We start from the raw sequence: 26,354 nt of genomic DNA, 5'->3' as shown, positions 1-26,354 counted from the left end.
AGATTTTAATTATCCATCGCTGATGAAGCTTAATCTGGCTGGGTAGGTTTTTTGGTTGAAATTGTTTATCTTTTAGGACTCTGAAGATAGGTATCCAAGCTTTCCTAGCCTACAAGGGTTTTGTAGATAAATGTGCTCATATTTTAATTGGTTTTCCATGGAAGGTGATACCAAAACAAACAAACAAACAAAATTAGCCCGGCGTGGTAGCGTGTGCCTGTAGTTCCGGCTACTTGGAAGGCTGAGGCGGAAGGATTGCCAGAGCCCAGCAGGTGGAGGCTGCGGTGGCCAGGAGCATGCCACTGCACTCCAGTCTGGGTGACAGAGTGAGGCTCCAATTCAAAAAAATAAAATAATAATAATAATAATAATAATATGTGGTTGGTCTAATGATGAGATTATGAAAAAGTCTAGGCTTATAGTGTCTATTAGTTTTTCAGAGAAACAGATTAATTTTTTTTTAAGTTGGGTTCTCACTCTGCAGCCCAGGTTGGAGTGCATTGGCACAATTATGTCTCACTGTAGCCTTGACCTCCTGGGCTCAGGCAATCCTTCTGCCTCAACCTCCTGAGTAGCTGGGACTATAGGTGTGTGCCACCATACCCGGCTAATTTTTTTATTTTTCTATAGAGATAAGGTCGCGCGCTATGTTGCCTAGGCTGTTCTCAAACTCCTGGGCTCAAGCAATCCTCCCATCTTGGCCTCCCAAAGTGCTGGAATAACAGGTGTGAGGTATCATGCCCAGCCCAGATTAATTTTCATCCCGTTCTTACATCAGGTAAAAATTAGATTTATATTAGTCTCACAAACAAAGCTGAACTACAGACAGTAATCTGGAAAACAGCAAATAAGGCTAATTTTAATATTTTAGAAGTTCTTACTAAACTGTTTCCAAATAGACTTATACAATAACCGCATAAATTAGACGCCAATGTAAGACCATCTGTCTAATATCGAGTAGATATGAAACAGCATAGAAGGCAATGAATGTGACATCAGAATTCCCTAAATTCATATTCTGGCTTCTGTCACTTATTAACTGTATGATGTTTGTTAGGTCAAAGATTTCAAAGCCTCAGTTTCCTGAGCTATAGAAAGAAGATAACATGTCCTCTCCTGTAGACACGTGAGGAGGAACAGATAATGCTGGTAAAAACTGCCTTGCACGGTTTTGTTATAAACTATTAAAGTACTAACTTAAAAAATCAGAAAAAATATAAAATGAATAATTAAAACTTATGAGTTGTTACAATAAATTTTAAGATGTACAAAGGACAGGGCTCAGAATTCACCTATGAATTCAAGGTCACTTTCAAGTTATTAGAAAATGAATAAAATAAGTGGATATTAATTAAGTGCTTACTTTCTAGCTTGGTGTTTTCACATATATTTTAGTCATTCCTAACGCTAGGAGGCAAAATATTATCTACATCACATATATAAGATATAGTCTCAGAAATAACAGGTTTGTGCAGTCTGTATTTGAATCTAATAACAGATTTCCAGTCGAGTGAAGTTTATTTCTTAGAGCAGTTGTGAGTTTTTAACATATGGGACATTTTCTAAAATTCTAATGGTCAACTGTTACAATAATGTATTTATTTGGTACTAGCTGAGTGGACATTTTTTTTTGTAGTTGGAGTTGGAGTGTCACTCTGTCGCCCAGGCTGGAGTGCAGTAGCACACTCAGGCCACGGCAGCCTCAACCTGCTGGACTCAGGCGATCCTTCTGCCTTAGACTTCCAAGTAGCCAGAACTACGGGCATGAGCTACCACATCAGCTAATTTTTTATTTACTGTAGAGACAAGGTCTCACCGAGTTACCTGGGCTGGTCTGGTGTTGAACCCACAGGCTCAGGCAATTCACTCACCTTGGCCTCCCAAATTGCTAGGATTACAGGCTGAGCCACCAAGCCCAGCCTGAGTGGACCTTGTATTTTTATTTTATTTATTAATTAATTTTTTTTTTTGAGTTGGAGTCTCACTCTGTCACCCAGACCAGAGTGCAGTGGCCACTCCCGGCCACCGCAGCCTCGACCTGCTGGGCTCCGGCGATCCTTCCGCTTCAGCCTTCCTAGTAGCCGGAATTACAGGCATGCACTAACACACCCGGCTAGTTTTTGATTTATTGTAGAGATGGGGTCTCACCAAGTTGCCCAGGTGGGTCTTGAACCTGCGAGCTCAGGCAATACACTCACCTCAGCCTCCCAAAGCACTGGGATTACAGGCTGAGCCACCGAGCCCGGCTCTGAGTGGACCTTTTAAAAGACCTTACACAATTATATGAAACTATTTTTCAGAGAAAAAATATTATTTAAAGTAGTTTGTTTTAATATTTAGTTAAACCTAGTCTTGTCTCCTAAAGGATTTTAAAAAGCATTTTTGGCCTTGCTCAATGGCTCAGCCTGTAATTCCAGCACTTTGGGAGGCTGAGACTTGTGGATTGCCTGAGTCCACGGGTTTAAGACTTGCCCAGGCAGCTTGGAGAGACCTCGTCTCTACAATAAATAAAAAAAAATTTAGCCAGTCATGGTAGCTTGCGCCTGTAGTTCCAGTTACTTAGAAGGCTGAGGTGGAAGGATCGTCAGGAGTTCAGCAGGTCGATGCAGGGTGGCCGTGAATGTACCACTGTACTCCAGCCTGGGCAACAGAGTAAGACTCCAACTTTAAAAAAAAAAAGGGAGGGGAAAAAGGCATTTTCTTGTCTAAAAATCTTATTTGGAATTACACTGTAGAATGCTTGCATAAAAAAAATTATTTACAGTACAAAAATAATAGAGAATGGAAAAATCCAATATTTGCCATTTCTACTAGGCTAAAATAAAGTCCTATCTTTTCATGTTTAGTATATATTTGAATATTTTCATTTTTAAAAGATCTACAAAACACTTAAATACTGCAGTATACTTTAGAGAAAAGAGTATTTAAAGTGAATTTTTAAGATTTATTGTTGCTAGGTTACTTGTATTACAACTGGTTAAGGTTTGAAAGTCCAGTAGACTCCTGTTTCTTGCAATAATGTCCAGGAATAATATTTTTACATTATGTTCTTGTCTTACAAGTACAACATAAACAGATCACTTCTCTAAGGTATTTGTATTTTATAGGTAACCAAAACACAATGTTTTAATAATTAAATACAATTTTTTTTGGTTAATTCAATGGTACCTTGCAAGGTTTCTTTTTCTTTTCTTTTCTTTTTTTTTTTTGGAGTTGGAGAATCACTCTGTCGTCCAGGCTGGAGTGTGGTGGCACACTCATGGCCACCTCAGCCTCGACCCACTGGGTTTAGGCGAGCCTTTCACCTCAGGCTTCCAAGTAGCTAGAACTATAGGCATGTGCCACCATGCCTGGCTAATTTGTTTTTGGATTTATTGTGGAGATGAGGTCTCTCTAAGTTGCCCAGGCTAGTCTCGAACCTGTAGGCTCATGCAATCCTCTCATACCATCCTCTCATGCCAGTGCTGGGATTATGGGTGAGCCTGGCCACAAGGATTCTTATATATTCCTTTAGATATAATTTAATACTGAGGAAAAAAAGTCTACATTGCAACTCACCACTGGATCTGTAGGATGAAAAATATTTAATAACCGGTTACAAATCTCCCTAGGCAAAATATGGTCTTGACTTCCAGTGTTTCCTGGGCGGATGCCACGCAATGCCAAAAAAACTGCTAGTGGGGACCCCATACAGAAGAAATTCTCAACCTGAAATGATAAAGTCATCCTACATTAAAAAAAAAAAGTGAAGCATTATTTTTCAACAGAATTTCAGCATAATATATTGTAAAATGCAAATAATACAATTATCTTCAATTATTTATATTTTTAAATGAGCTATGTCCAGATGGTATCTGCATTATTTGTTAGTTATATGCCAACCATAACTATTCTAAAATAATCTATTTCTAGGAGCAATTTCATTATCTTTAAATCTAACAGAAGCTAAAGATGAGAAGGAGGAAGAAAAGAATCATTTCACCGTGTGTTTCTATGCACTAATCAAAGACTGAGCTACTACTCTGTGTGGAGTAATATGCGTGGTGCTGTGATGGAAAAAATAACAATAAGGACCAATAAGGTAGAGATTCTGCACTCAGAGTTTACAATCCTATGGGAGAAGCAAAATAAAATAGTGCATAACAGGAGTGCCAGAAGAGAGTGAGGAAAAGAATAATTCCAACTCTGAGGGATTTACAGAGGAGATAGCATTTGTACTGGTCAGTAAAAGATGAAAGGGATTTCTACAGTTGAGGGTGGGACATTGGAGATGGAAAGAATGATATTCCAGACCGACAGAACCACATAAACTAAAGCCAAGGCAAGAAAGAACCTGGTTTATTTTTTGTTTTCTTTGTTTGTTTTTTTTGAATTGAGTTGAAATCTCACTCTGTCACCCAGGGCTGGAGTGCAGTGGCACCATCATGGCTCGTCACAGGCTTGACCTCTAATGTAATGATACTTTTTTTAATAGACTGGGTGACTAACATGCTTGAAAGCTGAGGAAGACTTGTGAAAATAAAAATTAAAAATATAAAAAAGCATTTAAAGTAACAGGGACACGTGAAAATACTGATTTCTGAAAGAAAATCATTCTTCTACAAAGTGAAGAAAAAAGAACAGAGAAAGATGCAAAAAACAGTTTAGAGAAAACTGTATAAATCCTCCCTGCTTGATATACAAAAGTGCATACACACATATATACCCAACCTATGCTTTATGCATTGGTCAGACACACTGTAAGCATTTGCTAAGTTGTTATATCCATGGAATAAACAACTTTTCTTTATAACGAGATTTCAGTTTAGTAGAGAAACATACAGAAGAATTATTCTCTCAGATAAGGAAACGTCTGCTTTAGAGATCTGCGTCCATCAAAAATTTTTTTTAAAAAAGCTGTAGATATTTAGTCTAATCCTCTTGTTCGGAGATTAGTAAACAGATATGTTCAGAGGTTAAATGATTTGGCTAATGTCACATAACTAATTAGTAACAAAGCCTCAGGATTAGAACAGAAAGCTTCCCATTCTCCACTTTGTCAATATTGTTTTTCTTTTCTAAAGTTCACTGGTCAATTGTGATAGATCTAACACTTTATTCTGAAAGTAAATCCATCTCCTGGTTAACAAGCATGGAAAGACTTCTATTCCCTTTAGAGCCTTGAAGTCCTAAATAATAATTTGCCAATTCATCAGATAATCCTTTTTAAGACTTCTGCATTTTTTCTGAGTAATTAAATAACAATTAAGAACCCATATTAGACTATATGACTGTGTATCAGAAGGATAAATAATTATTTTGCATAAGTTCTCATAATATGATATTGAATTTTGAGATCCTAATACTCAGTGGATCATACCCAAGTCTCCAATAAAAAGCTCAAAACATAAAATGGAAGAATTTATCTCTTCTAACAGATCAGTTCTATATATTTAGCATTAATTATAAATAATAAAGATGGTAGAAATAGAACTCAAATTCCAGGTTAGATGCGTCTATGGCTTTTAAAGTGGTAACTAATTTTTTTTGAGTTGGAGTCTCACTCTGTCACCCAGGCTGGAGTGCAGTGGCACACTCATGGTCACCCCAGTGTTGACCAGCTGGGCTCCAACTATCTTTCTGCCTCAGCCTTCCAAGTAGCCAGAACTACAGGTGCGCACTACCACGCTTGGCTAATTTTTTGATATGTTGTGGAGACAAGGTCTTGGCAAGTTACCCAGGCTGGTCTCGAACCTGTGGGCTCAAGCAATCCTCTCACCTTGGCCTCCCAAAGTGCTGGAATTACAGGCTTGAGCCACTGTGCTCGGCTATAGTTTTTAAAAGTATATATATATATATATTTTTTTTTTTTTTTTTTTTTTTGAGTTGGAGTCTCACTCTGTCGCCCAGACTGGAGTGCAGTGGCTGCTCCCGGCCACCGCAGCCTCGACCTGCTGGGCTCCGGCGATCCTTCCACCTCAGCCTTCCAAGCAGCCGGAATTACAGGCATGCGCTACCACGCCCGGCTGATTTTTTTGATTTACTGTAGAGATGAGGTCTTGCTGCCCAGGCGGGTCTCGAACCCGTGGGCTCAGGCAATCCACTCACCTCAGTCTCCCAAAGGCGCGGGATTACAGGCTGAGCCACCGAACCCGGCTTAAAAGTATATTTTAACTTACCATATGATTTTTACATGTATGATGATATGTTTTTTTAAAAAAACACACTATTGTAGGCCATGCAGACAGATTCAATAAACAAACTTTCACTGTTTAAAAAAATTTCCACATCATTCTACATCTTAATCTGCGTGTTAAGTTCTTGTGACAAAAGAAACACATTTCAAGAAAAGGCAAGAAAGTACACTAGACATGAGCACATATTCAACAGGAAATAAGTATTGGAAACTTATGACATCCCCCATTTAACACTGCAGACTGTTACTCAGCTATAGGGTGCGTCTTTTCCAGCAGTCTAGTTAATGTCGACATCTCTCTGCCACCTTATATTTTCCTAAACCACCACTTTTCACAGGTCATTCGGATACTCAGAAGCCCTGAAAAGCTTCCCACTGTCCATACCAAATCTAAGTGCCTGACTTCTAGTTATTCCGCTCTCAGCCTCCCTCCCGAGTCTCAAATATTTTAGCCAAATTAATTTGCTCACTCTGTCATATACTTTTCACTCATTGAAATGCCAGCTTGTCTATCCCTGGATTCATTGTTGATAGACTTCCTCTTATTTTTCCTCACTACTGGCCAACTAGTGGTCATCACAGTTCATTAATTCTAAATGGTAACTATTTCCCAGTTCTGTCTCTATTTGTCTTTACCATGACTCCAGAGTATTTGGTGTTTCTTGGGGTCCTATGAAATGACAACCCTCTGTGCCTTTGTTTATGGTATTCCTTTTACACAAAATGGCATTTCTCTTTCTTTCACTTGGCAATATTTCATTTACTTAGATCAAGTATAAATATCAAGTATGAACATCATTCACTCCTTTGTAAACCTTTGCAGGCAAGATTAAAACCTCCCTCTCCTGTGCATACAGTGTTCTGTATACTGCTAATAGCACCAATAATACTGTGTTATACTTTCTGAGGGATGGGGAACTGTCTTGTCTATTCTTTTTTTTTGTAGTACCCAGAAACTAGCAGTGCCCGATACACAGTATATATTCAATAAATATTTATTTGAAAGAATAATAATTAAACTTTCATTTAATCCTTAAAGGCATGCTTCAAATGATATTTTTAAAAGTACTGAGATAAATAATAAAAACTCATCACTCTTTCCTTACCTTAAATTTTAAGGCAGGTGTTTGTGTCATAGATGATGCCTTTAATCCATGTAGCCGTTCTTCTATTTCCCTCAGCCTAGTAAGGTGTATACACACACGTATTAATAAGTTCACAAATATTAGATGCTTACTAGTTTGCTAAAGTATAAAGATGCAAATGATGAACCATTATCAATCCCTCACATCAATCCCTGTTGACAGTAATTAATAAATCCATCTGCTGTAGTACTGAAAATATATTAAAAATTTATGAAACAGTTAGTAAAAGTACCCCTACTCCTCATGATACCTGCTGTCATACAAGCACACTATACCTTTAAAAAAATTGCACCAAGTGGTTAATGCCAGATACACTGTTCTATGACTTTTTTCTATACTCAAAAAGATTAGAGATCTTTTCATTTCATTGCCTCCTGATCTACTTCAATTTTTATAACTGTGTAACTGTCCATCATGAGGAACAGCCACAGTTTAACTCTACTCTGCGGTTGAATGAGTGGGTTATTTCTTTTTCTCATGACAGTGTCCTAACCCTCCCCCTTGCCAACATCTTCATCCTTTAATCAACAAGGACTTTCTGAACTCCTCCCCAGCTCCAGACACTAAGTGCTGGGGTTACAAAGACAAATGTCTAAACCTGTTTTTCCAAAGAGTTTTACTGGATTTATACATCTAAAATGCTGCTCTGAGGCCTCCTAAAGATGACATTTTATTTCAAAACTATCAATTATTTCAACACTATAATTATGAATCTAGCTTATTCAATATGACTCTAAATGAAATCCTTAGGCAACTTCTATAAGACTAAAACAAAACCAAGGCTTCCTGAGTAAAACTTTTAGTCAGTCCATTTGGCTGTTTTTACATGATACTAAGTTTTCAGAGTGAGTGATTTTTCACTGTTGTATCAGAATTGATCAGATAAACTTGTGTCATTAAGAGGACAAAAACGAGCCTTGTACATAGACGAAGATAGGGATGGAGAAAAGAATTAAAAGAGTACCAGGAACACCAGAAAGGATCTCATAATCATAAAATCTGCTTATAATTATGTAACACATAAAGTATGTTTATATATATAGCATAGCAAAAAAATACATTTGCCAAGAAAAACAAAAAGGGTTTTAAAATTATTTTCAGAATAAGAATGAGACCCACCTCTAAAAATCACTACAAAGGATTACAAACTGGTAAACATTTTCAATAAGATTATATGCAGTGACTCAGCTTGGTCTTGAAACCTTAAGTTTAAGATTTCATGCTTAACAAAATGTGATGAAAAGATAGAAGAAAAAAAGAGAATAACCAAACTTTATTTATGCTACAAGAAAATGCATGCAATTAGCATGAAAATGAGCAGTCTTTAGCTTAGTTAGGCATACTATCTAGTCATCTCTGTGCCTGAACAAGGTATTTTTTCCTTATCATGGAAATCTGCTAAGGGGTTCAGTCATCTCACCCATAAGGTCATTTAAAGTTCTTCCACAAGAGGAGCACATACCGTCGTTTTGTTATATAGAGCTCGTCAAGGAGATGTCGCTCCTCATAGCTCATCCATCGCTCCTCAGGTAACTCTTCCTCCTTTTGGAGCAACTGCTCGTAGAGTCGAACTGGATTCCAGCCGGTCATTATGTCATAAGTAATTACACATCCCAAGGAATGTGACACTATTGAGACTTTACCCCCTTTTTCTTCAAAGTCTGGATTCCGAGAACAGAAAAGGGAATATAATCGATTCAGCTCTTGCTGAAGGCCTTTAACTAGCTGTTTGAAATAAGAAAACATTATATATTAAGGTTATCACTGACTGCTGTAAGCTTCATTTCTAAACTCAAATGTATTAAAGAACAAATATACCCAGTTATTAAAATTAACTTAGGTGCTTCAAAATCTTGCAGGAATGCAGATATATAGTATTATAATTAATGTAATAAAGAATGTGGGTAGATATTATCCACTCAGATCTTTGTTGTCCTTAAACCAACAGGTTCATAGATTTAAAAAAAAATAATAACATGCATATTCTGATAAGGTTTCCAAAGACCCCTGGAAATTTCTTCTTCATTGCAACTTACCCATATGCAATTCTAAGTTTTTGTATCTTGTGGTGTTTAGCCACAGTAAATTTTAAAAATAACATTTGAGTTTAGGATAACAGGTATCCTAACATATTATATACATCATCACGCATTTAGATAGAGTAATGTCAATGAAAGCCCACTGAATGAAGAAAAAGCTGAAGTTAATCTACTTGATATTTCAAAATTCCCATTGAGTTGGTGATACAGATATGAGTAAAAAGTTGTATTCTATGGCTGAGAAGCAGGGCTTTGTTTTAAGTTTAGAGGCTAAGACGTTTTCTTCTTCAGAAGATAACATTTCTTCGTAAAACTGCTATGAATGTAAGCTTTAACAAATATTACTGAAGGATTCCATAAGGTCAGAAGAATAAAGTTCTTTTGTTACTCAAACCCATATTGGACCCAGACCTGAGTTTCAAGTTAGTCCTCTCATCTTCCTACCATAACCTATTTGATTATGGATTTCCTGCCTGATGTTCAATTTCTCATTTCAGTACTTTTTAATATTCCAGCTGCTACTCTGACAAATTAGTTACTTGTGGTTTCCATTTTCAATTGTTATGATACCCCAGAGAAAACTGACCCCCATCAACTTTCTTTACCTGCTGACATGAACTGAAAATCATTTGAGCATGTTATGACTGGCAGGGTTAGTAGTGACATGAATGAAGGCATGATGTTCTCTCGTTGACATCTTGGAGCTCTATAATGCAATGCTGAGGCCTATTTAAAGCTCCAAAACCATGTAGCACATGTGATGAAATATATTTAGCCAGTGAAGGAAGAGACAGATAAGAGGAGCTTGTAGTACATAGGAGGATGATAAGTTGCCTTTCCACTAGGGAGTAGTACAAAGGTTTCTGGGTACTTTTATTTTTTTCAGAAAAATAAAAAAAATTCATTCTTTAGCACACTGTTTCTCCAACTTACTTTTCTTTGTTTCTTTTTTATTTTATTTTTTAAAAATAGAGACGAGGTCTCACTATGTTGCTCAGGCTGGTTTCAAACTCCTGGGCTTAAGTGAGTCTCCTGCCTCAGTCTCCCAAAGTGCTGGGATCAAAGGCATGAGCCACCACACCTGACAGGTTCTCAAAGTTTCAACATGCATCAGAATCACCTGGAAGACCTGTTAAGTGCAGCTTGCTAGGCACCATCCCAGAGTTTGATTCAGAAGTTCTGAGACAAGGCCTGGAAACTTGCATTTCTAGTAAGTTCCCAGAAGATGCTGATGCTGTGACCTGGGGACCACACTTTAGGAACAACTGATTCAATGGCAAATGTAAAAAAACCTTTCTAAGACAGCTCTGGGCATGGTGGCTCACACCTGTGATCCCAGCACTTTGGGAGCCAAGGCGGAAAGACTGCTTGAATCCAGGAGTTCAAGACCAGCCTGGGCGACACAGTGAGACCTTGTCTCTACAAAAAAGTAAAAAATTAGCTGGGCGTGGAAGGATCACCTGAGCCCAGGAAGTCCAAGCTGTGGTGAGCTGACTGCCACTGCACTCCAACTTGGGCAACAGAGTGAGGCCCCAAATCAAAACAAACAAAAAACCTTCAAGGCATGAGCTGTCAAACTTCAGTTAAAATAGTTTAAGGGATATGCAGTGTGATGTATTGCTTGGTTCTGTTAAAAGAGAGTGCATAATGTAATGCTTTGGTTTTGGCTTTTATAATATCAACTAATCTTTGATTTTTGTAATTTCCCTGGCTTACAATCCACATGAAGGAGGTGCAGAAAAGGTTAACGCTTAGATAAAATAAGTTTCTTTAAAAGCCACACTTCTTAACAGTTTCTACTTTTGAGGGCCTTGATTTTAAGACTCATATTATGTAAATCTGGAAGCACTAAAAGATATATAATTTCAGTACTTTGAACAGGGTACCTGATCTTTTTGTTTTTGAAAAATGCAAGCCTACCGCCCAAATTAAAATTTTAAAAAAGGAAAATGACCGGGCTCCGTGGCTCAGTCTGTAATCCCAGTACTTTGGGAGGCCGAGGCAAGGGGTTGCCTGAGCCTGTGGGTTGGAGACCAGCCTGGACAACTTGGCAAGACCTTGTCTCTACAATAAATAAAAAAAAAATTAGCCAGGCATGGTAGTGCGCGCCTGTAGTTCCGGCTACTTGGAAGGCTGAGGCAGAAGGATCACCTGAGCCCAGCAGGTCAACTCTAGGGAGGGGCTGTGAGCATGCCACTGCACTCCATCCTGGGCGACAAAATGAGACTCCAACTAAAAAAAAAAAAAAAAGGAAAATAATGCCACCAGTGATTAACCTATTACACATTAAAAATCTTAAGGCAAGCCGGGCTTGGTGGCTCAGCCTGTAATCCCGCGCCTTTGGGAGGCTGAGGTGAGTGGATTGCCTGAGCCTGCGGGTTCGAGACCCGCCTGGGCAGCGAGACCTCATCTCTACAATAAATTAAAAAATCAGCTGGACGTGGTAGCGCGTGCCTGTAATTCCGGCTACTCGGAAGGCTGAGGCGGAAGGATCGCCGGAGCCCAGCAGGTTGAGGCTGCGGTGGCCAGAGCGGCCACTGCACTCCAGCCTGGGCGACAGAGTGAGACTCCAACTCAGTAAATAAATAAATACATAAATAAATAAAAATAAAAATCTTAAGGCATCTTTTGCTACACCAAATACCTTATTAATTTGGCAATCACACATGGATAACAAAGCAAGGGTATTTAAATATCCAAGTGGAGAAGGTCTGTTTGATGCTAAAATACTTCACCATGGAATAGGACAGAGTATGGACAGTTTCTAAAGAACTGATGTTTCCATTTGGTTTGATAATTATACACTTGAAGAGAAATGGTCTTTTCATTTCTTTATTAGGACATATCTAGATATAGTAGCATTTCCTATTTTCCTGCATATACTGGGGGTACCAAAAAAAAGTATACACATTTTAAGAGATGTTATCTATGTATTACTTTTAGTTTGCTGTCATCAGAAGTGTCTGGACACTGATGGTGACCACTTTGTAACTGTAACTGTAGAAGTCAGACATGACTTGTAGTCATCTTTTGTTATTGGTATATATTGAATATTACAATTTTAATACAGTTTTTTCCTTTCTTAAAATGTGTGTTTTTGAGGGGACCCTCTGTATACAAGAATATCTGTGGTTAAACATTGTAATTTTGAAAGCCAATTTTTAAAAAGCTTTGTACTAATGCTTCTATAACTTATCCACTTAGCAGTAAAAGGAGAAATTCACCTCTAAGTTACATCCATAAAGTTTACTCTCATCAGGATTTATCTTTTCCTTCTTTCTGATCCAATTACATTCGTCCAGCTAGGATCCCTTTGTAACCAAGTATATTCACTTGGAACATCTGAGTCAAGATAAATGATATACCCTCTAAACTTAACTTTATTAGCTCTACAATATGACCTAATCATATTGTAGAACCTCTTACACTATAAACACCGAATGGCTTTTCCATAACTTAAAAGCTTCCAATTCTCATAACCACTACTCAGGAGTTAAAATTTATGAAGACATGAACCTGGGGAGAAAAAACCCAGCAGTTTTAAGACTGAATCCAAACATACAAAATATGACTGAGAAATAAAATTAGTCCTTTGTTCTCCCTGCTGCACGTAATTCTCATGAGAAAAATTTAGAGTTTTAGTCGTATACATCAATTAAATAATTTTCAAATAATAATGACAAGAGATGGTCATGTCAATTCTCTTTATAATTCTTCAGTTTTAAAAGCCATTGTAAAGACAGCACAGATGTAGACAGTTCTCTTTGGATTTCTTGTGCTACTTTATGTGGGGTTGAAATAAGGGCCAAAGACTCTCTGATCTCTATAGTCTGGAGTTAATTTTTTTGGTTGACTTTTTTCACTGGTCTTCAGAGTGTGTGACCTGAGAACTGATTGACAGACACAACTTTTCCCCTAACTATGGCTCTTCAGTGATTATTAGGAAATCATTAATTAGGAGCCTCCCATGAGCATGTCAGAATCTGAGTTAAAAGGATGTGAGAGGATCTAATTTAGACTGCTGTGAAGGTAGAAGCCCCTTCAGTAGCATCCCTGATTAGTGGTTACTCGGTATCTACCTTACTGAGTGTCTCCATTTTAAAGTGCCTAATTCAATTTTTTACAACTTTGTTACGACAAAGTTTTTCATTATAGTTAATAAACACGTTCCTTCCCAAATTTTCGATTCATTGATCCCTACTTTACTTTTTAGAGTTACCAGAATAAGTTCATTACAAAAAAAACATGGTAGCCCTTGAAATACATACATACAGATATATACATCGTCAATTACAACTTGAATGTCTAGGGACCACAAATTGTACTAGTAACTTAATAAACATAATATCTTTAATCCTCATTACAATCTTTACCAGTAAGTATTTTATCCCATTTTACGAGTGAGAAAGCAAAGAAAATTTAATCAAAGGTCACACGGTTAAGTGGCAGGTTTTGAATCTGCCTCTATTTGACTCCAAAGGTTCAGAGAGGAAAGGGAAAAAAAGCTCTTCTAAATGCCTATCAAATAAACCAAACAAGGTTGCTTCCCTAGGCATGACTTATTCCTCAACACTACTTCTTTAAGCAAACATATACTTTTAATTTTTTTCTTTTAGAATATTGCCCTAACATCAACTTAATGTTAAATGGACTTTAATTTGCAGAATCAACTTGCTTTTTGAAAAATAAGAGCAATTTTGCCCACCTCTCAAGAAGCACCACTTTTGTTCTTCCGCAGTGCCTTAAGCAGTGTTTCCCAAAATCCCCTGGTGGCACCACCTGGGGGAACCATTAAAATGCAAAATCGTGGGCTTCATCTCAAACCCACTGAATCAGAATCTCCAAGAGAGGGATCTTGGAAACATGTTTTTCTCCCCCGTCCTTTTCTTAATTTTTTATTTGTAAATTTATAAAATGTTGCAAAATAAAAATAGTACAAAGTGAAACATTTGATCAAAGGTCACATAGCTAGTCATATATCTTTTACTGAGATTCATCTACTGTTTATAGTTTTATTTATATTTATTTATTGTTTTATAGTTTGTTCTCTCTACTACGCAAACACATATACACACCCGACTTTTTGGGGGAACTATTTGCTATATTACATATGTAATGGTCTTTCACTCTTACATACTTCATTGTATATTTTCTAAAACTAAGGATATCCTCTTGTATAATCATAGCATAGTTATCAACTTTATAAGTGTATTTTGATACAATATTTCAACTAATCTACCACTCACATTCCAATTTTGTCAGTTTATCTAATCATATCCTTTACTGCTATTCCCTCCACTGAATAAGGATACAGTCCAGGATGAGATGCTGTATTTAGCTATCATGTCTCCTTAGCATCCTTTATTATGGAACATGATCTACAGCCATTCTTTGCCTCTTATAATATTGATTTTTTAAAAAGAATACAGTCCCATTCCTACTTTTTATTACAACATTCTCATTTTGTTTTTGTCTGATGTTTCCTCATAATTAGAACACCACATTAGTGATGCTGTGTCCTCCCTCTGGGTAGCATATACAGAGGCAAATCATGTTCATCTGTCCCTCAGGAACACCCAGTGTAGGTGCTGCCAGATTTCTCCAGTGTATAATTATTGTTTTTCTTTTCTTTTTTTTTTTTTTTTTTTTTGAGTTGAAGTCTCACTCCATTGCCCAGGGTGGAGTGCAGTGGCACACTCACAACCACCCCAGCATCAACCCGCTGGGCTCCGGCGAACCTTCTGCCTCAGCCTTCCAAGTAGCCAGAACTACAGGCGTGCGCTACCACGCTTGGCTAATTTTTTTTTATTTGTTGTAGAGACGAGGTCTCGCCAAGTTTAAGACCAGACTGGTTTTGAATCCGTGGGCTCAGACAATCCACTGTCTTGGCCTCCCCACGTGCTGGGATTACAGGTTGTGCCACTGAGCCCAGCTTATTGTTTTTCCTTTTTAAACTAATAGTCTGTGGGACAGACTTTAAGACCATGTAAATATCCTGCTCCACATCAAAATACTGCCTTCAATTTAGTATCTATCAGTGATTCACGTTCAGTCTTCTCTTACCTGATCCTACCAGGATAGCTGCAGAAGGATGGTTTTCCAACTCCAGCATTCCCTACACCAGTCAGCCTTTGACATTCTACTACAGGCAGGGGACCTCCCTGCTCCGTGGGTTATCTATTTATAATCAATATGGGCTTTTTTTTCTTTTAAAAACAATTTTTGAGGTAAAATATACATATATGATTGACTATCTTTATCATTTTAAAATGGACTGTTTATATACACTTACATTCTTTTTTCCCTTCCTTTTTCCCCTCTGGTAACCCTCAATCTGCTCTCTATCTTCATGAGATACACCTGTTTAGCTCCTCCATGAGTGAGAGCATGCAATATTTGTCTTTCTGTGCTTGACATATTTCCCTTAACATAATGGCCTCTAGGTTCCACCCATACTGCTGCAAATGACAGGATTTCATTCTTTTTTTATGGCTGAAAAATATTCCACTGTGTCTATAGATACACCACATTCTCTCGTCCACTGATGGGCACTTAGGTTGACTTCATATTTTGGCTATTGTGAATAATTCTGCAACAAACATGGGAGTGCAGGTGTCATGCTGGTATACTGATTTCCTTTCTTTTGGATACATACCTACTAGTAGAACTTCTGGATCATATGGAAGTTCTATTTTTAGTTTTTTGAGGAACCCCATACTTTTCTCCATAGTGGTTGTGCTAAATTACATTCTCATCAACAGTGTATAAGGGTTCCCCTCAGAAAGGCATTATTTTAAAAAGTTTATTTATATGTTTTGTATTATATTTTATTTTATTTTATATTATTTTATTTTATGTATTTATTTTTTAAAATTTGAGTTGGAGTCTCACTCTGCCGCCCAGGCTGGGCACTCACAGCCACCGTAGCCTCGACCTGCTGGACTCAGGCAATTCTTCTGCCTCAGCCTTCCAAGTAGCTGGAACCACAGGTGTGTGCCACCATGCCTGGCTATTTTTAAAATTTATGGTAGGGATGAGGTCTCGCCAAGTTGTCCAGGCTGTTTTCAAATCCCTGGGCTCAGGCAATTCTCTCGTCTCTGCCTCCCAAAGTGCTAGGATTACAAGCATGAGCCACTGCACCTGGCCTCAGAAAGGTAATTTAATCCTTGCAACCCAAAGTGTGATCTGCACACCAGAAATATCTCGCATGATCTGGGTGCTTATTAGAAATGCAGAATCTCAGACTCCATCTCAGACCTACTCACTGAATCAGAATCTATGTTTTTAAATAGATTACTAATAACACCACTGGTTAAAGACTGACAAGTACTGCTTTAGACTACATCTTGCATGGTCTTGGATGCCAATAATGAAATTATAATGCCATATTAAATAAACAAAATTTTTTTTAAAGTGGAGAAAGATGATAGACTCTATCCTTTGGGAATATTTAGTAAGTATTAACTAGGAGTAGATAAATGGAAGACAAACTAGAGAGAGCAAACAGGTTACAAGGCTGTTACAGTATACACAGTATATGTTGATTATCAATCTCTTAGATACTGGCAAAAGTTGACAGAATTCAGAAGATACTAATATATAAACCGATGTCGTTTTTTATTAATTTACCATGAAAACTATTACTGTTCAGTAATAGCACTGTTCAGAACTATTACTTATTCCAGATGAATAGATTTTTTTCAGTGATTTGTAATTCCTTATTACACTATCCTTAAGATAATTCCACATTAAAAGTACTAATAATTCTTTACAAGAAGTCAGTGGGAGCTTCTTCTTTCATCTGGCTCCTGTGTTCTCATGACCTGCCCGTGACTGAGCTTTTTCCTACCCACTGTCATAACAAGTTGTCCCAGTCTCCAAATCAGTCGTTTTCTGAAGAAACCTTAGTCACTCTTGGTACTAGCACTAGAGGCAAAGATCTGGGTGCTGGGTGTGCTCCTTGAGACTAGGGTGTCTTTGCTTCTTGGCCATTTCAGTGGACAAAATTACAAAACGCATGCATGTATAGCCACCCAAGTTTTATTGTACTCTGCTTTACTGAGCTTCATAGATACTACATTTTTTACAAAGTTAAAGTTTGTGGCAACCCTGAGTCAAGCAAGTGTGTTGGAGCCATTTTTCCGACAGCATGTGCTCACTTAGCATCTCTGTGTGAACACTGTGTAGCAACAAAGTTTTTTTAAAATTAAGGTATGATGGCTAGGTGTGGGGCTCATGCCTGTAATCCAAGCCTCAGTATCTCACACCTGTAATTCCAGCACTGTGGGAGGTCAATGCGAGAGGACTGCTCAAGCCTAGGAGTTCAAGACCAGCCTGGGCAACATCGTGAGAACTCGTGTGAACAAAAATTGAAAAAATTAGCCAGGTGCACGCCCGTAATCCCGGCTACTTGGGAGACTGAGGCAGAAGGATCACCTGAGCTCAGGAGGTTGAGGCTGGATGAGGTAAGCCATGATAGTTCCCATGCATTACAACCTGAGTGACAGAGTGAGACCCCAATTTAAGACAAAAACAACACCAAAAAAATTAAGGTATGTAACATTGTTTTTTAGACATAACGCTATTGCACACTTAACAGACTATAGTACAGTATAAACATAACTTTTTTGTTTTTGTTTTTTTTGAGTTGGAGTCTCACTCTGTCACCCAGACTGGAGTGCAGTGGCTGCTCCCGGCCACCGCAGCCTTGACCTGCTGGGCGCCGGCGATCCCTCCGCTTCAGCCTTCCAAGTAGCTGGAACTACAGGCGCGTGCTACCACGCCCAGCTAATTTTTAAAATTTTATTGTAGAGATGAGGTCTCACCAAGTTGCCCAGGTGGGTCTCGAACCCGTGGGCTCAGGCAATCCACTCACCTCAGCCTCCCAAAGTGCTGAGATTACAGGCTGAGCCACCGAGCCCGGCTTAAACATAACTTTTATATGCACTGGGAAACCAAAAAATTTGGCTTTATTGTGATATTCACTTTATTATAGGGGTTTGGAACCAAACCTGCAGTATCTCCAAGTAACGCCTGTCTAAACGCACATTCACCTACATATATACATAATACTCGTACATGCTATTTTAGAAATCATGAGTTCACAGTCATACTCTCAATTCAAGCTCCCCCCACAGGGTTCTTTTTGCCTGTATTTTAAATGAGCACCCCAAGTGATTTTCCTAAGCAGAGATGTTTGGGAAACATTGCTAAAGACTGCTCACAAGTCGCAGTTACCAGTTCTCAGGGCTCTCCCATGAAATTCATCAGGATCAAAAGATAAACTAACTGAAGGACTGGGCATTCTCTTTGCATCTCATTTATCCTAGTCATTGGCTCCTTATTCCTACTGAACATCTATTTTACTCAGTTCCACTCTGAGGATAATTATCACTTCATATATAAGAGCAAAATAGAAAGTGACCACTTTCTTAGTCATTAGTAGCTAATGGCCAGAACTGTGAGTTACCTTCTTAAGGGTACTACTACAAAGCATAATATGAGTAAGTGTGTATGTTTGGTTTCATTTGAAATAGTACAGTATAGTGTGTGCTATACAACTTTAGAAGGGAATCTCATACATAACCTAATATTTAGCAATGGTAATTATTTTCCTTCTGTTCTATTCTTCTCTCCCACAAAAAAAAAAAAAAAAAGTGGTTCCCCTCCCTTTATTTCTATCAGAACCACCTGTCAGCTGCCTAAGCTAGGAATCCTAGAAGTCAGATTTGTCTCTTCCTTTCCTATACCACCCATAACAAATCATTTCAAGACCTCTTAACTTTATCTCATATTTGAATCCATCCCTTTTCTTTATTCCTACAGACATTATTTTGGGTTAATTGAATACACATAAAATTGAATAATATATTCTGGCTCTGAAATACTTTACATGTTTATTATAAAGATAGCTGTAGGCTACTGAACCATAGGAAATCTATGATCTTTATATAGAAAGTATATATATTAATTCCTATTGCCAGGCTCCATCCCATACTTAGTTTTTCAAAGCTTAGTCAGGATTATTTTTAGATTAAAAAACTGATAAAAGAAAGCTCCAGAAAACAGCAAACCCTTCCTTCTCTTATGAAAGCAGAGGCGTCTACAGGCAGCAATGCACCTGTTTCTTCACTGGAGAATTTTACTCAGGATTTAGAAGCTGATATGATTTGATATTATATAGTACCTGTAATAACAGTTGATAATTTTTGACTGCTCTGTGCCACATGTCAATATAAGGATTATCTCAATTAATCTTTGCAAGAATCCTATAAAGCAGCTACTCTTGGAAAATCCAGATTGTAGATGGAAAATTAGAATATCCAGATTGCAGATGGAGAAGCCATTCAGAAATTATGTGTTACGGGGGACTGGAATCAGGTAGTCTGTCTCTAAAGCCCATATACAAATGTAAAAAATAATTTTTAGAAAAAAAATTGAGGCCATATATGATTAAGGAGAATTATGAAAATATAATTTATCTTAAATATTATAGCAATAAGCCTAAAGACTTTCTTCAGGGGGGAAAGAATAATTTCAAAAATTTCCATGGATTTCTCTTCCTTAGACACTACATTTGATGAATGTGTGTTCATGTATCATAATGTTGTAAACTTTCTTGGAAGGCAGGAACTCCTCTTTGAGATCTTATACATAAGTTCTCAATAAATAAATTTTCAATAAACATGTAGAGAATCTCCTTAATCCAAAACACAGTTAACCAGGTGATTTAGCATACATACACTATAAAATCTTACCTGGGATTCCTGATAAAGAAAATTTACTAAAGCAACTGATTTTACTTTCAAACTTGTACTTATTTTCTGTGCTCCTCACCAATGAGGGGTAACAGTTAACAATAAAGTACTGATTAAGCTTAGTGAGGAAGGCATATCAAAAGCTAAAGTAGGTCAAAAGCTAGGTCTTCTGCACCAAACAGCCAAGTTGGAATACAAAGAAAAAGTTCTTGAAGAAAACTTAAAGTGCTTCTCTAGTGAATAATAACAAGGCAAAACAGCCTTATTGCTGAGGTGGAGAGAGTTTGAGTTGCTAGATAGAAGATCAAACCAGACATGACAGTTCCTTAATCTAAAACCTAATCAAGGCAAGGACCTACCTCTCTTCAATTCTAAGAACACTAAGAAACATCAGAACTGCAGAAGAAAAGTTAGAAGCTAGCAGAGATTGGTTCATGAGGTTGAAGGAAAGAAGTCATCTCCATAACATAACTAGCACCTACTGATTAAATTAAAGGCTTCAAGTCAAAATAATTACCCAGTAAATAAAGGCCAATCATACTGTGAGCAAAGAAGAGAAGAGTGGTAAACAGTACAAGTTGTGAGGCTACATTGTCTGGGTTCGAATCCTGGTTCTACCACTTACTAGGTGAGACATTCTGGGCAACCCCCAGTTTCTCTTTCCATCAATTTCCTCATCTTTCAAATAAGGATATCTACTTCATAGGAGTTTCATAAGGATTACACAAGTTAACGCATGTTAGACAATTAACAAAAGTTGATTATTCCTATGATGCAGAATTTCTTTCTCTTTCACACTGGGTAGAGATTCTCTCAACCCAAACTTCACCTTTCACTTCCTTCGGTGTTGTCTTTGGGGATACATCAGCAACACAAATCTCTTATAAAAGTGGGGCAATACAAGTAAGTCTATTATATACAAAAATTTTAATGAAAATGTTTTGTCTAAAACTCTTTTGTGAGAACAGCAATCACAGATATAATAAATCAGATGTATACAAACCGGTATTTCTCAAAGAGCTATTTTCTAACCAATCCTCTACTCCCGAGACTCCATGTCATTAAGTATCCCAAATTCATTATTAAATATAGATTATTTATAGTTTAACAAATTCCTGTAATTTCTCATTTGCTTGTTAAAAAAGAGCATAAAACGTTAAAATTCAGGACATTTATATGCTATCACTAAAATATTCAACAGGAGCCACGTAACCATGATACTCACTTCATCTCTATAAAGTGGGCTAGTGTAATACATTATGTCCATTGCACTGCTGTTCAACATATCCCTTAAACCTCGTACTTTGTCAGGAGTAATGGAATCAACAGTGTCTACAAAAATAAGCAAAACAACAGTAACAATTAAATTAAGCTTATAGAAGATCTCTCTTGTAGGGAAAAAATAAACTGAGAAAAATTAAAAATAATAACTACTTAACGTTTAAACATTCAAGACCAGCTTTGGCTCTAATAGACCCTCCCTTCTTGGAAACTACTAAAAGACAAAAGAGGACATGAAAAGGAATATTAAAGGATGGAAGCCATTATAAAATCTATGAAGTCCACACTTTTTTGTATGACTTTTGTGTGACAATCAGGAGTACCCAGAGCAAAACCAGGCCATCTATTTTGGAACAAGTGTCAAGGGGACACAATCCCAACTTCAGTAAACAAGATAAAGTTGGTGCAATTTACAGAACTGGAAAAAAAAAAACTGTCACATAAACTCCACTGCAAACCAGTAAGCTTTCCATGAGTTACACCTACCTTATAGAAATGCTATCTCAGAAAGATTACTCTACTAGGCACCTAATAAAATTATTAGAGATGCATAAAACTGTACATTTCTTATAGAAATGTAAAGAAGTACTATACTTGGATGAATGTTGTATTTGAAAGCACAAGTGAGCAGAAGGCTTATGATTTTAGTCAAACACTATTTCTTTTAGTCTCCAGTTTCCCATCACAATGGCTTGGGCTGTTCTGTGTCTATTTACCCCTCACTTTAAGAATACAATGCAACTGGAGGCAATGGCAAGCAAAGGCCAGGTATTTCTTCAAGGCCATAAGGGGGCACTGTGGGGCCATTCACAGAAGCACAATCAATGTGCAGCCTGGGCCTATTTTTAATTTGTGAAAGTGAAAGCTGTGACGATCATGCTGATCTGAAAACAGTTTAAATGTCACTTCAAGGCATTTCCAACAAAAGGTTTCACAGTAAGCTACAGACCTATACGAAAGAAGGTATTTAATATGTATGGGCAGTTGAAAGAAGTTCTAAAAAGAAAAACATGTTCCTACCACCTAGCTTCAGAATATCAGAAGCCTACCACAGATCCCTAAATGATCACATGCCCCTCTAAGAGAGGCAGTAACCACCGTAAGAGGGTTGTGTCAATGTTTTTCCTTTTCTTCATAAGTTTGCGACATGTACAATAATAATAATCACAGTCAATTACTTCTACAGCATTTACTATGTGCCAGTGCCTAAATACTTTATTTTGCCTGATTCTGAACACTGTAAATTGAGATGTTATCTATCCTTTCTGAGATTCACCCATGTGGATGTATACAGCTGTCATCTACCCATTTTCACTGATTTATATAGTATTCATTCTCCTATGAGAGACATTTAGGTTGCTTCTAGTTTTTTGCTATTATAAACTATGACCCTAATAATATTGTTTTATATGTCTCCTGGCACACATGTGTAAGAGTTTCTTTAGGGTATATACCTAAGAAATGAAATTGCTGTGTCAAAGGGTACATGCACACTCAACTTTACAAGATAATGTCAAATTATCTTCCAAAGTGATTGTACCAATTTTCATTCCCATCAGCAGTGAAAATCCTCACTGACAGCATCCTCAACAATACTTGGTATTGTTACTTCCTTAAAAATTTTGGCCTGATGGGTATGAATATTTCACTGTGATTTTATTTATTTATTTATTTATTTATTGAGTTGGAGTCTCAGTCTGTCCTGGGCTCCGGTGATCCTTCCGTCTCAGTTTTCTGAGTAGCCGGAATTACAGGCATGCGCTACCATGCCCGGCTGATTTTTTGATTTACTGAAGAGATGAGGGCTCGCCAAGTTGCCCAGGCGGGTCTCGAACCCGCAGGATCAGGCAATCCACCCACCTCAGCCTCCCAAAGTGCAGGATTACAGGCTGAGGCCACCGAGCCCGGCTTTCACTGTGATTTTAATTTGCATCTTCTTGATTACAAGTGTGCTGTACATTTCATGTATATACAAATTTATTTTAATTTCTTTCCCATTTAAGTTTCCTGCTCATTATTCTGAATATTGAGTCTTTTACACCTGTTGCTCTGCTGAAACGTCTTTTCCCAGGATGTGGTTTGTCTTTCATTCTTTATAGTCTATGGATAAAGAGACGCTCTTAATTATAACCTGATCAAATTTATCTGAATTCTTTCCCTACCCTGAGGTCATAAAGATACTCTCGCATTTTTTTCTAAAGTTTTAGAAGTCTTGGCTTTCATATATTATCTTTGATCTATCTGAAATGTGGGGTAGGGATCATTTTTCACTTTTTTCCCTCATAAGACGACGAGTTATTCTACAGCAAGGCTCCCTAACCGCCCACCCCCCCACCCCTTCTCGTACCAGTCCCTGGACTGTTAGGAACCGGGCTGCAGAGCAAGAGGTGAGGGGTAGGCAAGGGAAACTTCATGGGTATTTATACAGCCACTCCCCATCACTGGCACCAGAGCTCCGCCTTCCATCAGATCAGCACTGAAAAGCCTGCTTCGATTTCCAATATCCAATCTTTGTGAAGCAGGATTTTCTCCAGTCACAGCAACCAAAACGAGATTACAGAGTAGACTGGACATAAGCAACGCCCTTTGGGTGTCACTTTCTCCCATCACCCCCAGATGGGACTATCTAGTTGCAGGAAAACGAGTTCAGGGCTCCAACTGATTCTGCATTATGGTGAGTTATATAATTATCACATTATATATCACAATGTAATAACAATAGAAATAAAGTACACAATAAATGTAATGTACTGAAACCATCCCCTAACCTCTGGCTGTGGAAAAATTGTCTTTGATGAACCTGGTCCCTGATGTCAAAAAGATTGGGGACTGCTGCTTTATGGAATAGTCCATCCTTTCACCAATGATCTGCATTGCAGATCTGACATATATCAGGTTTCCAAATAAAGTGCGGGGCTGTTTAGGGAGTCTACAATCTGGTTCACTCATTTATTTGCCTATCCTTGTGCCAATAGTAAACTGTCTTAATTATATTATTATTATTATTTTGAGTTGAAATTTCACTCTGTCACCCAGGCTAGAGTGCAGTGGCATATTCACAGTTACCACTGCCTTGACCAGCCAGGCTCAGGCAATCCTTTCACCTCAGCCTTAAAACTAGCTGGGGCTACAGGCACACACACCACTATGCCCAGCTAATTTTGGCAGAGATAAGGTTTCGCCAAGGTGCCCAGGCTGGTCTTGAACCCCTGAGCTCAGGTAATCCTCTCGCCTCTGCCTCCCAAAGTGCTGGGATTACAGGATTGAGCCACTACGTACAGCTAAATTGTCTTAATTCTAAAAGTTAAACACATTAATAGGTCTGACTAGTAGGATGTGACTCCCCCTACCCCCAACTCCCTTGTTCTGTGTTTTGGCTATTTTTGGCACTTTGTTCTTTTATAATCATTTTAGAATTAGCTTGTCAAGTTTTATAAAAAACTCTAATGGGCTTTTGACTGGAATTGCATGGAGTCTACAGATCAATTGGGGAGAATCAACATATCTAGGATAATCAGAAATCCTAGAAATTATCTATCTTTGTATTTAAGCTGTATTGAATGTCTTTTAATTGTTTCTTTAATCTTTAATATAAATATACTTCTTTTGTTATATTTATTTCTTGAAATCTCATTTTTTTTTTTTTTTGAGTTGGAGTCTCACTCTGTCACCCAGACTGGAGTGCAGTGGCTGCTCCTGGCTACTACAGCCTCAACCTGCTGGGCTCCAGCGATCCTTCACCTCAGCCTTCCAAGTAGCTGGAACTACAGGCGCGGGCTACCACGCCCAGCTAATTTTTGATTTATTGTAGAGATGAAGTCTCACCAAGTTGCCCAGGTGGGTCTCGAACCTGTGGGCTCAGGCAATCCACTCACTTCAGCCTCCCAAAGCATGGGATTACAGGCTGAGCCACCGAGTCCAGCTGAAACCTCATTTTTTATATTATTTGTTTATTGTTGATATATGAAAATGCAATTCTATTTATATATGGATCTTCTATTTCATAACCTTGATAAACTATCTTATTCTAATAACTCTTTTGTGTATTCTTTCGTATATTCTAAGTAGACAATCATTTGATCTGCAAATCACAACTCAGATGCTTTTGAGTCCTTATAACTATTATTTCTTTTTCTCATCTTATTGCACTGCTAAGACTTCTAGAATGTTTAAGTCATAATAGTGAACATCCTTAGCCTCTTGATTTAAAGGAAATGTTTTTAGCCTTTCACTACCAATAAGCACAACAATGTTTACTGTAGGTAGATGCCCTTTTATTACTATTTTTCAGTTTATAAACACTAAAACTCACTGTGTGAGTTTTAATGCATGTGTAGTTTTATGTAACCACCATAATCAGGACACAGAACTGTTCCATCACCCTAAAAAACTTCTACATGCTGCCCTTATGAATTCAAATCCACCCCCGTCCCCTAAACCCTGGCAGTGATCTAGTCTTGCTTTTGATAGAATGCCATAAAAATGAAAGCATAAAGTATGTAATCTTTCAAGACTGGCTTCTTTCACATCACAATGCCTTTGAAAATATCACAGTAGTTTAAACCTAACAGAAATTACAAACTCAGGGGTTTTACTCAATGTTAATTCATCCATATCATGTATGTTCCTGAGAACTTTAAGAAATTTAACTGTGAGAATGGGAAAAGCTCAAAGACAGTGTTGTTAATATGCTAGAAACCTCTATATGAGTCATTGTTGCTGAGACTTCTTCTTTATTCACCGGTATTTCTTTTATTTTTTTACACATTACAATTTTGATGTTATTTTTGTTTGATAAACTACAACTGACCTTCCTAACTGATTATGAGACAGAATTACAGTCCTGGAAGAATCCTTAGAAACCATTCAGGGAAGCCGGGCTCGATGGCTCAGCCTGTAATCCCGCGCCTTTGGGAGGCTGAGGTGAGTGGATTGCCTGAGCCCGTGGGTTCGAGAC

The 26,354-nt window shown here is 37.8% G+C and overlaps 1 protein-coding gene across 2 annotated transcripts in view; it reads right to left on the bottom strand.

The window, feature by feature from the left end:
- DDHD1 (DDHD domain containing 1) overlaps positions 1 to 26,354 on the bottom strand; it is an 87,460-nt gene that overhangs the window by 12,877 nt on the left and 48,229 nt on the right. For both annotated transcript variants that reach the window (XM_008062233.2, XM_008062232.2), the window contains 4 exons: positions 21,342 to 21,448; positions 8,783 to 9,045; positions 7,282 to 7,357; positions 3,559 to 3,708 (listed from right to left, as the gene is read on the bottom strand). In XM_008062233.2, coding sequence (XP_008060424.1) covers positions 3,559 to 3,708; positions 7,282 to 7,357; positions 8,783 to 9,045; positions 21,342 to 21,448 — 596 coding nt within the window. The remainder of the gene's footprint in view (positions 1 to 3,558; positions 3,709 to 7,281; positions 7,358 to 8,782; positions 9,046 to 21,341; positions 21,449 to 26,354) is intronic.

Source organism: Carlito syrichta, unplaced genomic scaffold, assembly GCF_000164805.1.
Source record: "Carlito syrichta isolate Samal-C Ts95f unplaced genomic scaffold, Tarsius_syrichta-2.0.1 Scaffold305679, whole genome shotgun sequence".
NCBI classification, from domain to species: Eukaryota; Metazoa; Chordata; class Mammalia; order Primates; family Tarsiidae; genus Carlito; species Carlito syrichta.
Note: the sequence above shows the minus strand (reverse complement) of the source record. Positions and strands in the feature narration are given on the sequence as shown.